This window comes from Eleutherodactylus coqui, chromosome 12 (genome assembly GCF_035609145.1).
Source record: "Eleutherodactylus coqui strain aEleCoq1 chromosome 12, aEleCoq1.hap1, whole genome shotgun sequence".
In the NCBI taxonomy this organism is placed as follows: Eukaryota; Metazoa; Chordata; class Amphibia; order Anura; family Eleutherodactylidae; genus Eleutherodactylus; species Eleutherodactylus coqui.
This window is the reverse complement of record NC_089848.1, coordinates 65,310,246-65,323,078: the sequence shown is the minus strand read 5'-3', so window position 1 is coordinate 65,323,078 and position 12,833 is coordinate 65,310,246. Positions and strand designations below refer to the sequence as shown.

General features: G+C 46.3%; 1 protein-coding gene across 1 annotated transcript; it reads right to left on the bottom strand.

Annotated features, from left to right (window-relative positions):
• Positions 1 to 924: 924 nt before the first annotated feature.
• TOMM7 (translocase of outer mitochondrial membrane 7) lies at positions 925 to 12,612 on the bottom strand. Its single transcript, XM_066585059.1, has 3 exons — positions 12,456 to 12,612; positions 8,936 to 8,984; positions 925 to 1,294 (listed from the first exon to the last, which is right to left on the bottom strand). Exons 1-3 carry the CDS (start codon positions 12,556 to 12,558, stop codon positions 1,279 to 1,281), a joined length of 168 nt encoding a protein of 55 aa, XP_066441156.1. The 5' UTR covers positions 12,559 to 12,612; the 3' UTR covers positions 925 to 1,278.
• Positions 12,613 to 12,833: the final 221 nt, after the last annotated feature.

Below are 12,833 nucleotides of genomic sequence, written 5' to 3'. Positions count from 1 at the left end.
TTTGTAACTTATTATTACTCTACAGTAATAGGATACTGGTGAATTATGTCTCCACTGGAACTAGGGGGTGGAGACATGGGTTGGGCAGCCAGAGTGACAGGGAACACGCACATAACACCTCCTTAAATGTGATGAGCACCCCTTCCTGCGTGGTGGTGGTGGCTGGCTTTGGTGAGGACTGGCAGCTGGCCCGTAGCACATTACATGTGCTCACCACTCTGTCCTGCGCTGTGGTGTCCGCCTCTGGTGAGTACTTACAGCTGCTGTGTCCCGTCAGTGTCTTCATCTCTCGGCAGCAGTGGCATGCTCCTGCACACAGCAGCAGGGAGGCCAGCGATGTCAGTGACAGCAGGGCTGGCTGCTTCTGCTGCTGTGACGGTGGGGTTTGCCCAGCAAGGAGAGTGACAGCGGGGCAGGCTGCTGTGGTGGTGTTGGGACGGGAGCTATGTGAACGCGGCGGCAGCGAAGGAGGTGCAGATATGGGAGTCCTGCAGGGAGATGTGTGAGCTTGTCAGGGGGATGGGCAGTACATGTGTTTCTGGGGAGTTTTGTATGCGGGAGCCAATCCGCAGCTGTGCCCATCACCTAGGCATACCCTCTAACTCAGGCCGTCCAACCCATGTCTCCACCCATACATCTGGTGGAGACATATTGCACCAGTATCCAGTAACAACATATTCAGAAGGCGGATTCCAGCTCTAAATCCATGTAAGAAATCTGGTTTTCTGGAACGCATTTGCATTTTAGACTGTGGATTAATGTACATAAATTTGGATCCTATTTTTTCAATTAAGAAGGCAATGGCTCCTAGGTAATATTTTTTGGGGTCTGGATCTAGGTCTCCTCCCAATTTCAACATGACCTTGTATGAATCCAAATCACCAGCAGTAACTAGATATTAAAAACTTCAATTATGAGCCTGTATTTGTGGACATGAATTATTCCTGCAATATTGGAAATCTTTATTGAACTAGAGAATCACCATAGGATGAATACATTTAGAAAGATGTACAGCAGATCACATATGTACAAAACAGAACACAGCAAGTAAGAAATGTCTAAATAATAGGAATGAGGCCTTCACACTTCTGATGTCGCTTCTTCACGGACACTGCACTGCAGAAAAACAATCTGACCAGGAAGATGTCACCGATCCGGGTCATATCATCAGTCACCAGAATCACCCATACTTTATGTTGTATGCAAGAATAGTCATTGGTGGTGCTTTTTCTTTGATACTTGGTTTCCATATATCAGGTGCCTGTGATGCCAAGGTCTTCATCCCCATAATAAACTGAAAAAAAAGGGAATACAGTGTATTATTATCTAGATTTCTATTTCTTAACGGACCTGTAATCGCTAATAATATTTAAGCAGACATTGTGTATAGCTGGGATCTATTCCAGTAAGGAGACATGCAAGACAACAGTTCCAACAACAGGTCCCCCACAATAATCTCCACTTTTTCGTGGCATGCCATATACGAATCACCCATTGTATTTAACTGATGGCGCACAACTGCATGCATTACGCACGAAGAGAAAATTATTGCAAAAATAGTCAACTATGCTCTTTAGAATAGGTTTCCTCCACTGTATCATATATTCAGCAGATGACATCTACATACACCACAAATACATAGTATGCTAGGCTGAAAAAAAGGCAAATGTCCATTCAGTTCAGCCTGTTTCCACCCCATATGTTGATCTAGAGGAAGGCAAGAAAAAATTTCAATGAGGTAGAAGCCAATTTATCCCATTTTGGGGGGCAAAATCCTTCTGAGCTCTTTATTAGCAGACAGAATAATCCCTGGATCAACACTCTTCCGTGAAACGTTCCTTCCTGACTCAAAGTCCGGCAGTCGGAAGATCCCCGGATCAACAACCCTCTGGCTATTTACTGTCTATATACTGTAATGTCGTAGAGCTCTAGAAAGAGGTCTAGTTCCCTCTTAAACTTCTCTATGGATTTTACCATCACCACGTCCTCAGGCAGAGAGTTCCACAGTCTCACTACTCTTACAGTAAAGAACCCCCTTCTTTGCTGAGGATGAAACCTTCCTTCCTCTAACCGTACATGCATTAACACGGACCCCAAAACGCAAGTGTGCTGGAGGCCTTATGTGGGGTTCACACGGGGCAGACCCTAAGCACGGAAATTCGCGGCATTTACAGTAGCAGCAAAGTGGATGAGATTTTGAAATACGCACGCGGTCATACACAATACAATTACGCGGACGTACGCAGGGTCACGGCCAGCCTCACAGCTGGAATCAGCTATGGGTTCCGCACACGGCTGTATGAGCCCAGCCTAAGACTGAGAAGCTGAATGCTTGCATAAATATGGTGGAGGTAGGTTTATCTACACGCCTGATAACACATTGTGATAGCATTATGAATAAAGACTATTTTACAAGGGCAGATAATTGGCTGAACAAGATTTTTTTTTTTTTAACATTCGTTCCTGATTATTGCAAAGTGTAAAGCGGGTGGCGGTCAGCAAGAAAATACTCGATGGGCGGCTCATTGGGTCTTTTGTTGTTGGCAGCACATCTCCCTATGTAAGAAGAGGATGTGCTGCCGACCACAATTGTATTAATGACCATTTGCCCCCCATACAGTTTGCATTGACCTGTGTGATGATATTTCACGTGTTAATATCAATCGATCATCACGTCTTACACAGAGCCCAGTAAGAGGGTTCTTAGGCTCCTATGGTGTACGATATGCTTTTACACCACAGCTTATGTTATGGCAGTAGCAACTGGACCAGCTACTGTGTCATGATGTCCCAACGGCAAGAGCAGCACAAAGTCAAGACCAATTGTGGTCCTGCTGTATATCATCTGCATGGTCCATAGTCTGCAAACCATCACTTCAATCCCTTCTTGACAACCGGAAACCTTGTATCAGCAGAGGAATACACTAGTTTACAGCGGCTGTATATGAAGAGGTTGTAATGTTGTGGCGATACAAGCTTGTAATGTCATTTTAAAGATCCATCAGGACTTCATCTAAATCAATTCTTTCAGCATTTCTTGCCGTAAGCTTTCCTCCACAAGCAAAGGAGAAGCTTTTCTTGAAGATCTCAATCTGACTGACATCACCAACTATACTAAGCCCCATATACCGAGTATTGAACAGTTACCCGGCTGACCTCATACAGGACTTTAGTCAATTTAATTTGCTTTTGTGAAAAGTCCTGTCCAAGTTCAATACCAGTAAAGATTGTGGAGTCAGCAAGCCGGCAGCAACATTGTAAGAAGTTTCCCTTCTGTTGAGACAGCGATGTTATGAATGGAGGAATACATTTTACTTCTTGTTAATTTGGGGAATTTTCCTGAAAAAGATTCTGACCAAAAATCATGCAAATTCACTCATTACAATGAGCTCACAGCCAAATGTAAATAATGTGTGGCGGTTCCCTGTAGGGTTCATTCACAGGAGCGTATTTAGTTTCAGTCCATTAAACATTTGGTCGTATTCACGGGCCAAAACTCTGCGTATTCAAGGCGTTTCTAGACCTGTAAGGTTTTTTTTTTGCGCACATAAAAAAGAAAAACTCAACCAGTTCCGGTTGACTTCAATGGGCTATTTCGGTCTAATATGGTCGCGCTTGAACACCCCAATGCAAATCCATGGGGTTTCAGCGCTGTGTATTATTATGTATCATAAAGATGCCCATGTGTATGAGCCTGTAGTAGGATTTATTCACCTATATGTTGTGTTGTGAACTGCTTTTATTCTACAAGCCAGTGTAATGTAAAAATTCCTAGTAAACCAGGACCGGGCAAATCCATTTCAAATGCCGCTTTGCCAAAAAAAATGCCATATGGTCATTTGTGGTATAACGACCAGATTCAGCCAGTATGGTGCTCTGAATTCCGCAATGTACAAAGAAAGAAAAAATGAAGTCATGTGCGATTTGATTAGATGTGTATTATATATCTTATTTGTATAGCGCTAACTTATTCCGCAGCGCTTTCAGGTAATTTATTTATCACCCCCCACCAAGCTGGGTACTGATTTTACTGACCTCGGAAGGAGGAAAGGTTGAGTCAACCTTGAGCCAGCTATCTGAACCACGCAGGGATTGAACTCACAACCTTCAGGTCGTGAGCGAGAGCTTAGGACTGCATTTCTGCTGCCTTAACACTATGCAACACAGAAACTGCTCATAATGCAGATTTTGTAGAATTTAAAAGGGGTGTACCAAAATAAACTCATCACCCATCCACAAGATAGGTGATAAAAGTCTTATCAGGGGAGGTCTCACCGCATAGACGCCAAGCAGTCTCGATAACGCAGGTCCCGTGGCCACCTTGTCTTGTCACTTCACCTACCCACGGTGGTGTGGAGACCAAATGGAGCGGTGGTCATGCATGCGCGGAGCCACTCTATTAATTACAAGGGCGGGGCTGATGGAAATAGTCAAGTACAAGCGTTTTGCTATCCCCAGCAGTGCCACTGAAAATGAATGGAGCGATGCTGCACATGCGCGACTGTCACTCCATTCAACCTCATCCTCACTTCACGGGAGGGTGGTTTACAGTGAGCCTGCAGCAAAAAGGAGAGGGAGACACGAGCCTCTGTCCTCAAGGACTGGTGGTAGCCTCGGCAGAGAGCACCACCTATCAGACTTATCTCCTATTTTATGAATAGGTGGTTACAGGGGTTGTACCAAAATCAACTTTTCAGAGGTTGTCCAGGATTAGAGAAACTTAGCTGCTTTCGCCTAGAAAAACAGGACCACACCTGTCCACCGGTTGTGTATGGTATTGCAGTTCAGCCCCATTCACTTCAATAGAACAGAGTTGTAATACCAGATACAAACCACTGACAGGTGTGGCACGGTTTTGAAGAAAGCATGCCCGTTTTTAAAATCTTGGGCAATTTGTTTAGCATTGATACGCCATCGATGAGGGATTGGTGGGGTCCAAATCCACTCAGGAAAAGAGGAAGCGAGGTGAGGTGTGACAATGCCAGACCCCCCTGACCACTTCCTTGGGCAGAGTGTTCATAGAGCACCTTGCCCAGCAAAGGAAACAAGAACTGCCACCATAACTTGCCTGACTGCCTGGAACTGCCATCTTACTCTACTGGCACTCCTATTAAAACACTACCCAAATTTCTCGTCGTTACTAACCAGTAAAGAAACATCCCTGGTGTTATCTACCTCCATCGGGCTCCTGGGCGAACCGTCAGTGTACAATCTGGTCCACTTCCCTGGACTCATCAGCAAGCCAGCCTTGGCCAACTGCGAGTGCCATTCTACCCCGAATTCTTCTTGAGCAGGGGCAAGTGGACAACCAAAAGTAGCTGTTGTTTCAAATGTTTACCCTGTAGATAAGCTTCCTACTATCATGTAACCAGCGTTGAATTACCTATAGCCTACTACGGAGGAATATACAGGCAGCACAGGCCCCCAGGCTCCCGGGACACTTATCTGGATTGAAGACTATTTCACATAAGTTATTTATAAGTTTCAGTTCTCATAACCTCTCGAAGTTCTCATTAGCCGATCTTCCCATCAGATTCCTCCAAGGTCCTTTTTTCTCTCTCTCTAGTAAAATATATAATTCAACATTCTAACATTTGAAGTGTCCTGTCCTCAAGAACCACATCAAAACCCACTGCCTGCCATTGCATGGGACTCCAAGTTTGGACCATGAGATCAAAGTTAGTGACGTTAATCCCTCCACTTCTTTAAACCACCAAGGAAATTTTAATGAGCATGAAATATTACAAAAGTTAATATATACAAAAGTTCAGAATTTAAGAGTTATAGTTATAATTATGGAGGGCGGTCCATCAGTCCTATTAGTGGACACTACTCCTCTGCGCCCAAGTCTGAAATAGCTGATAAGAGTGAATTATCATGTAATGTGAAATACGGGAATGATCTGATAACCATTTTTAAAATGTTATTTTTACATAGGAAAATAAGGATCATTTCTCTGAAAAGCAAGGGTGGTGAACGGTCGACAAACCAATAGTCATGTTACAGCGCAATATCATCAATCTCCTGTCTAGCTACAGGATGTGAATGGGCATGAATACTTTCAGTAATGCATGACTAATCACGAAAACACCAGCATCCAGATGTCTAATCAGAGGTAAAAGGAATTAGCAGATAGTGCATAGTTGTAGTGCATAGTTTTATAACATGACGTTCGTATTATTGTATCTTGATGCCACCATGAAGTCCTGGTGGAGCCAAGATAGACAGGGGGGTGATGCCCCCTAAACCTGATTGGCTGCTGAGGTGAATCGGTTGTAGGTCCTGGAAGGGCACTAAGGAATCCTAGCTGCAATGGGTTTCCCAGGCGGCGGACCACTATCGCGGACTGTGGCTTTCCCGGCGGTGGACTAGAAGAGCGGACTGCAGCAGCATTGGGAGCAGTGAGCGGGGGACCGTACGTCAGGAAGGACATAGGCAGCACGGAGCCAACAGCCGGCTGCCAGGATGCACCACAGAGACAGCGGCTGGATGTATTTTCCAGCAGAGGACCAAAAGCGCAGGCTGTGGCAGCATTGGGAGCTGTGGTGAACTGTGAGTGCTGGAGCGGCCGCCATGGAGCTGATCGCTGCACAGTGTGCCTGCCCTGCACCCTTAAGGTGAGGGTTACTTTTCTTCTTAGGGTTACATTATTAGATGTTCATGCTGCCATGTTACAGCACTAACATCTAATACACTGTATACTCATGCCAGGAGAATACAATGAAATTCTCCTGGCCAGATAACCCTTTCATAAACAGCTCAGCTGGGTGTGCGAGGGAAATAAAGAGATGATTAGGTGCGTGTCATTTTATGCTGAAAGGTCGGCAATTGGTTCAATCGTTGGGCCATTTAGGCGATAACTGTAGTGTTTAAAAGGGCCTCTGATTCGCCATCAGTAGAGGTTTGCTGGCGCACAAACCAGTGTTCCGGGGAGTCATTACCCCTCCTTCACAATTAAAGAAAGCAAGGACACAGGCACAATCTCATTCGGAATATAAAATAGCGAAACTGGAATTTGCTTACAAATGGCACCCACTATACAAAAAAATTAAGGATACCAGATTAGCACTGATTATATATTAACGCGCCAGGCTGAGAGGCGATTACTTTGACTCATGCGTCACAGTTTTACTCTGCTAATAAATCAGATAGACTCTTGGCACAACAAGAAGAACAACAAACCCTCAACGCTACAGTCTAGTCATAAGGATGGTGGTTAATCACTGATAAGCCCGCGCCGACACTGAAAAAGACCCACGCCCCCCATATTTCTCAATGCAGAGTTGACCCTCCCCATCATTGCAACTCTACAGTGGACCACTGCTTCAATGGGACTTGCAGAGATAGTTATGTATATAGTGCTTAGCCATTTTCGGCAGCCCCATTGTAATAAATGGAGCCACAGCTATGCATGCACGGCGGCATTACAGCAGTCGGATGCCCACCGCTCTATCAGTTTTCACCCATTCGGTGGATGGGCGAAAACCCGAATTAAAGTTTTACTCTCTGGAATACCCATTTATATTTGTAACTGGAAAGTCTGAAGTCAACTATTTTTACCAGGAGGCCGATTTGTTGACAACTTGTGAAATGTAAAAGTTCCCATTTAAAAGGGACATTATAGTAGGGTGTGCTACGAAAAGTAGTATTGTGTAACATCCTCTATCATAGGGGAGCTGCTTTCAGCTATTGTTAGAAATTAAGAGTTAAGTTTGCAAAAAGGGAAAAAGAAATGCGGTTAGGGAAACCTCCGAAGGAGATCTCTGGAAGCCAACTGAGGAAGTTCTAATGCAAATATTAACGGCCTCCACACTGAGAGAAAAATGCACTTATCAAAATATATAAAAAGGGATATACCTCCTACATATTTGGTTTCGGTCAAGATTCAGATGACTTTCTTAAACTACCCCCACTCCAAACAGCAAGGGCCGACTCTAAAAATAAATCACCAAACATTTTAGAGTTCCCTTCCCGTCCACAGCTACTGACTGGTTGGATAAGGACATGTGACAAAAAAAAAGTTTCAAAGGAAGCCCATCTGGCTGTGCTGATGTCTGGAATGGTGGAAGGGAGAGAGTTTAAGGCCTCATGTCGATGACCGTGCCAGACTCCGCCAGCGGAATCCGACACAGCGCCCCCCAAAGACCCCATACTCACCTCTCCAGTGAGTCCCATCTGGCGAGCCAGCGCACATACGCAGTACAGCGCATGATGCGCCAACAGTGGGCGATGACCGGGCCGGCGGTGGTGCGCAATCACACGATACTTCCGCTGTGCTCACTGCAAAAGGAACGGACGACGGACAGCATCCATTGACTACAATGGAAGCCGGACGCGGGTTTTTCCGCGGCAATTTGAGAATGCCACGATTTCTTTCACGCTGCTGAATTCCGCAGCGTGAACATTGAGCTATTAGGTTCAATAGAACCTAATAGCTGTGGGATAACACTGCGGATTTCTGCCACGTGAAACGCGTTAGAAATCCGTCCGCAGGCATCAGCCCTTACTTTCAATTTCTAAAACCTTTATGCAAATCAAACGATAGAAAAAAAAATCCATTTTAATCACTACAAAAAGTAAACAGTGTTTTCTTAAAGGAATGTTTTATCTATGACATTTACAGCATTTCCACAGAATGTCTAAGGGCGGTTTCACACCTGTGCTTGGGATTCCGTACGAGGAGCAGGAAAGAGGTATCCCTGCGGCCGAACGGCTCCATCTCAGGCCGGAACCGAACAGCGCTGAACGGACCCCATTGATTATATCCCATCCCATATCACAGGATATAGGAACTCACCTTTAATCACTACTTACGATACATTTTCTTAGCTACATCTCCCAGTATGTGGTACATACTCATGGTGCAATGTGGGAACCACTGACATTACATTAGACAATGCTATAGCGTCACCACATACGTCTCTGTAATAGTTACCTTAGTACGCTGGGTTCGGGCATTCCTGGGTCCGCTCCCCTTTTAAATCCTTTAAAAAAAAAAAAGTGTTGATAAGATTTCACGTAACTAAATGTGTGACAACCGATCTGTAAAGACTCAATCACAAAATAAATGGAGGTGCATTGCGGCCGGACAATACCGTTATAGTGTAGAACTACAGGACCAGCTTGCATGTGTACCGAAAAAGTCCGGCTCGTTAACCCCTTAACGATGCGCCCCCTCCTTTTTATTGCATTTTTTTCTTGGAGACAGGGTGACCAATAAAGCACATATCTGGCATTCTTTTTTTTTTTTTTCTGACAACGTTCACCGTGCGAGGCAAATAAAGTGTTACTTTGATAGATCAGACTTTTACGGACACAGCGATACCAAATATGTAGAGATGAGCGAGCGTACTCGGATAAGCACTACTCGCTCGAGTAATTTGCTTTATCCGAGTATCGCTGTGCTCGGGGCTAAAGATTCGGGTGCCGGCACGGAGCGGGGAGCTGCAGGGGAGAGCGGGGAGGAACGGAGGTAAGATCTTTCTCTCCCTCTCTCCCGCCCGCTCTCCCCTGCTCCCCGCTGCGACTCACCTGTCAGCCGCAGCGGCACCCGAATCTTTAGCCCCGAGCACAGCGATACTCGGATAAAGCACATTACTCTAGCGAGTAGTGCTTATCCGAGTACGCTCGCTCATCTCTACAAATATGTATTTTTGTTTTATGAGTCAGATTTTTTATTATAAATATGGCAAAAGGTTTTTTTTTTGTTTTTTGCTTTTTTAATAATTAGTAAAACTTCATTGATCTTATTTTTACTTTTTGTTTTTAGTCCCCATAGGGAACAACAACTTGCGATGCTTTGATCGCTCCTGCAGTATGATGTAATGCCAGAGCATTATATCATACTGTGATTGGGCAGGCATTCTCTCTCTGCATAGGTTACGGGTCGTACGCATGCATAGATATCAATAGAGCCCGTCTGCTCGGAATCCGCGGTAAAGTAGAGCATACTGCGTTTTTCCTCCCACTCACGGAATACGCCATTTGTACCTGTGAGTATTAAGGAAATTTCAAAACTACATGCCTTCCAATGCCTGTGTATTACCGCGGACCACAACCGCAGAATCCGCACTTCAGATCCAGTTGTGTAAAACCGTAATTGTGAATAAGACACTGCAAAAAGTAATTTTCACCATCTTTAAAGGGGTTATCGAGCCCCTCTCTCACACCCAATCTTTTATCAGGTCTGAAGGGACGCTGCTACAGGCGTTCGGATGCCCCGTGAGTATTGTACACGTGTACTATACCTTAGAATAGGATACATGCATCATACTTGCTGGGGGTCAGACAGTTGCCTACCTTTGATGGAACATTACCCACCAGCTGCCAGCGCTTAGCATAGGTCATTAAAAATTCATCAACAGAGGTCCGCCGCCTGAGATCCCCATCGATCAGATGATCACTGGGCCAGCGCACTCGTCCACATAGCGGATGTATGCAGCAGCCTGGCTGGGTATTACAGGCCAGGCACCTGAGGATAGGCCGTCAATAGATCAAGGCTTGGCAAACCCTTTAACTTTATGAATATCGGCCACTACCCTTATTTGGGTACGACGGCCCTCAGTGAGGGTCGGTGGAGTACCAGGGCCTTAGAAGTGTAACCCTTTGTGGAATAATAGTCTGATAACTTCTCTCATCTCAGTCTTGGGAATTTACAGCTTGTTCAGTAATGCCAGGAAACAAGGGCATGCTAAGAGTGGTACTATCGCCTTTTCAAACCGAAACCTCCAAAATCATCAGTTTTGGTAAAGAATATATTAGCAATGCCCAGAAGGGAAATAGCTTAGAAGTGAACTTACTTCTTGATTAGATTACGCTGCACATGCACATTTATATAGAGATTCTGACCACACTAAACGCTAATAACCCCAGGGTGAACGCTGCATGAGCACAGCGCCAATTACAATCAAAGGGGGCTAAACTATTGACGACTGACTGGCCCTCAAGATAGGCCATCAATGGTTGATTGACGGGGTCCGTCGCTTCGGATCCCCACGATCAGCTGACTGTAGTGACAGCGGGGCTCGGTGAATACCGTGGTCTTTTCAGTCCATACTAGGTATAATGCCGTACATTGTATATTGGCAGCGCCCGGTGTAGAGACTCAATACATTCACGTGAATGGGACCGAGTGGCTCTCAGACTATGTGACCAATGAACGCCATGTCACATACCTGAGAAGAGGCTGCATCCTCCTCAATCAGCTGATCGGTGTGGAGCCCGAGCGGAATGCATTGGCCTGGCATGTGAGTGCTGTCTGTTTTCTTTCCCACCCCCATTGACTTCATTGGGAATTTTACGTGACCTCAGCCGGCCGCCTTCCTTTTTGTAATACGCAGAAAAAGGAGGTAACCCTCGCACATCGACCAAGCAAAAACTCACGGAGAGCACGCCAACAAATCCCCTGTTTTTCACGGATAACAATCACACTCACCTATATGAATAAGGCCTAACGCTCCGATGGGAGAACGCGGTTTAGGCCTCATGTCCACGGACACGCACGGTTTACCGAGGCAGAATCCCACAGCGGACTCCACCCGTGCCGGCAGACATGAGGCCAAAAATGACATTTGCTCACCTGTCTGGGCACAGCGCGGTGCGGCTCTCCTCCGTCGCAGACGGATTTTCTTTCTTCTGCACGGCGGATGCGCTCGGGACGCCGGCGGTCTGCTGCTGGCATGCGCCGTACCTTCTTTTATTTTTTTTAAACTCCAGCTTTCCCGTAAATCCGCGGCACAGCCATAGCGTTATCCGCGACTGTGTGGCGGATCGGACGGCTTCCATTGGCTTCATTTTCCCCTGGCGATCGGCACACCAGGGGAAAATTACATCCGCAGGTATTTAACTGCGGGTGCCCAATGATTCCCGATGGCCGCGAATATCATGCGCAAATTTTTAAAATACGTTTTCCCCATGGACATGAGGCCTTAAAAAGCATTGTCCAGGTCTTTTTCTATTGGCGACCTCTCCTTGGCACAGGTCATCAGTAGATGATCAGTGGGGGTCCGACGCTCGGGATCCTCGCCATTCGTCCAATTCCCAGTAACGCCATCAGTGAGTGGCGGTGATCCTCAGTACGGACAGCGCAGGAAGCAGATCGCACTGACCGTAGCGCAGCAGCCTGGGTTAGTTGCAGATACAACTCCCAATGAATGCGATACCAACCCGGGCCGTTACGCTATGGTCAGCGCGATTGCTTCCTGCGTTGCCCGTAGTGACGGGAATCAGATGGGGATCCTGAGCAGCAGCAGGTCATCAACAATCCCTTTAAATGGCGGAGCACTCCTTCAGAGCAGCCAGCCACACTAGTTATAATATGGGACTCTGTACATATTGGGATGGTCCCTCTTTACTGCACGAGACACAGAGCCCAATAACGCAGCATTCAGCAGCAGACATGCTGGGACTTGTGGTTCCCCAACCGCTGAGCGTAGGGGGTGTAGAGTATTACTGACCTAAGTACAAGACGAGGGGGATGAATCCCCAGCGGATGGTGAACTGTCCGCACTTGAACAGCTTTTGCAGCCGCTGTTTGGCCTCCTTGCTGAGTTCAGGCATGTCTGCTGAGGGCACGAGCGAGCAGCGGAAGCGGAAACAGCGAGCCAGTCAGCTGCTGCTGCCGGCGGTGCAGAGAGTCCGCCGCTCCGGCGCTCACGTTCTACAGCGCCACCTGGCGTTTTGGGTAGAAAGTCCATGCTGAGCTGCCGTCTAGGTCACGTGATAGCTACCCTGTGCTGCGCGGACTCCTCACTGGAAGCTGTTTCCATGGAGACTGTATATAATCAGTGGGCAAGATGGCCTCCCTGTACAAGCAGGGCAGTCTGAGTACATAT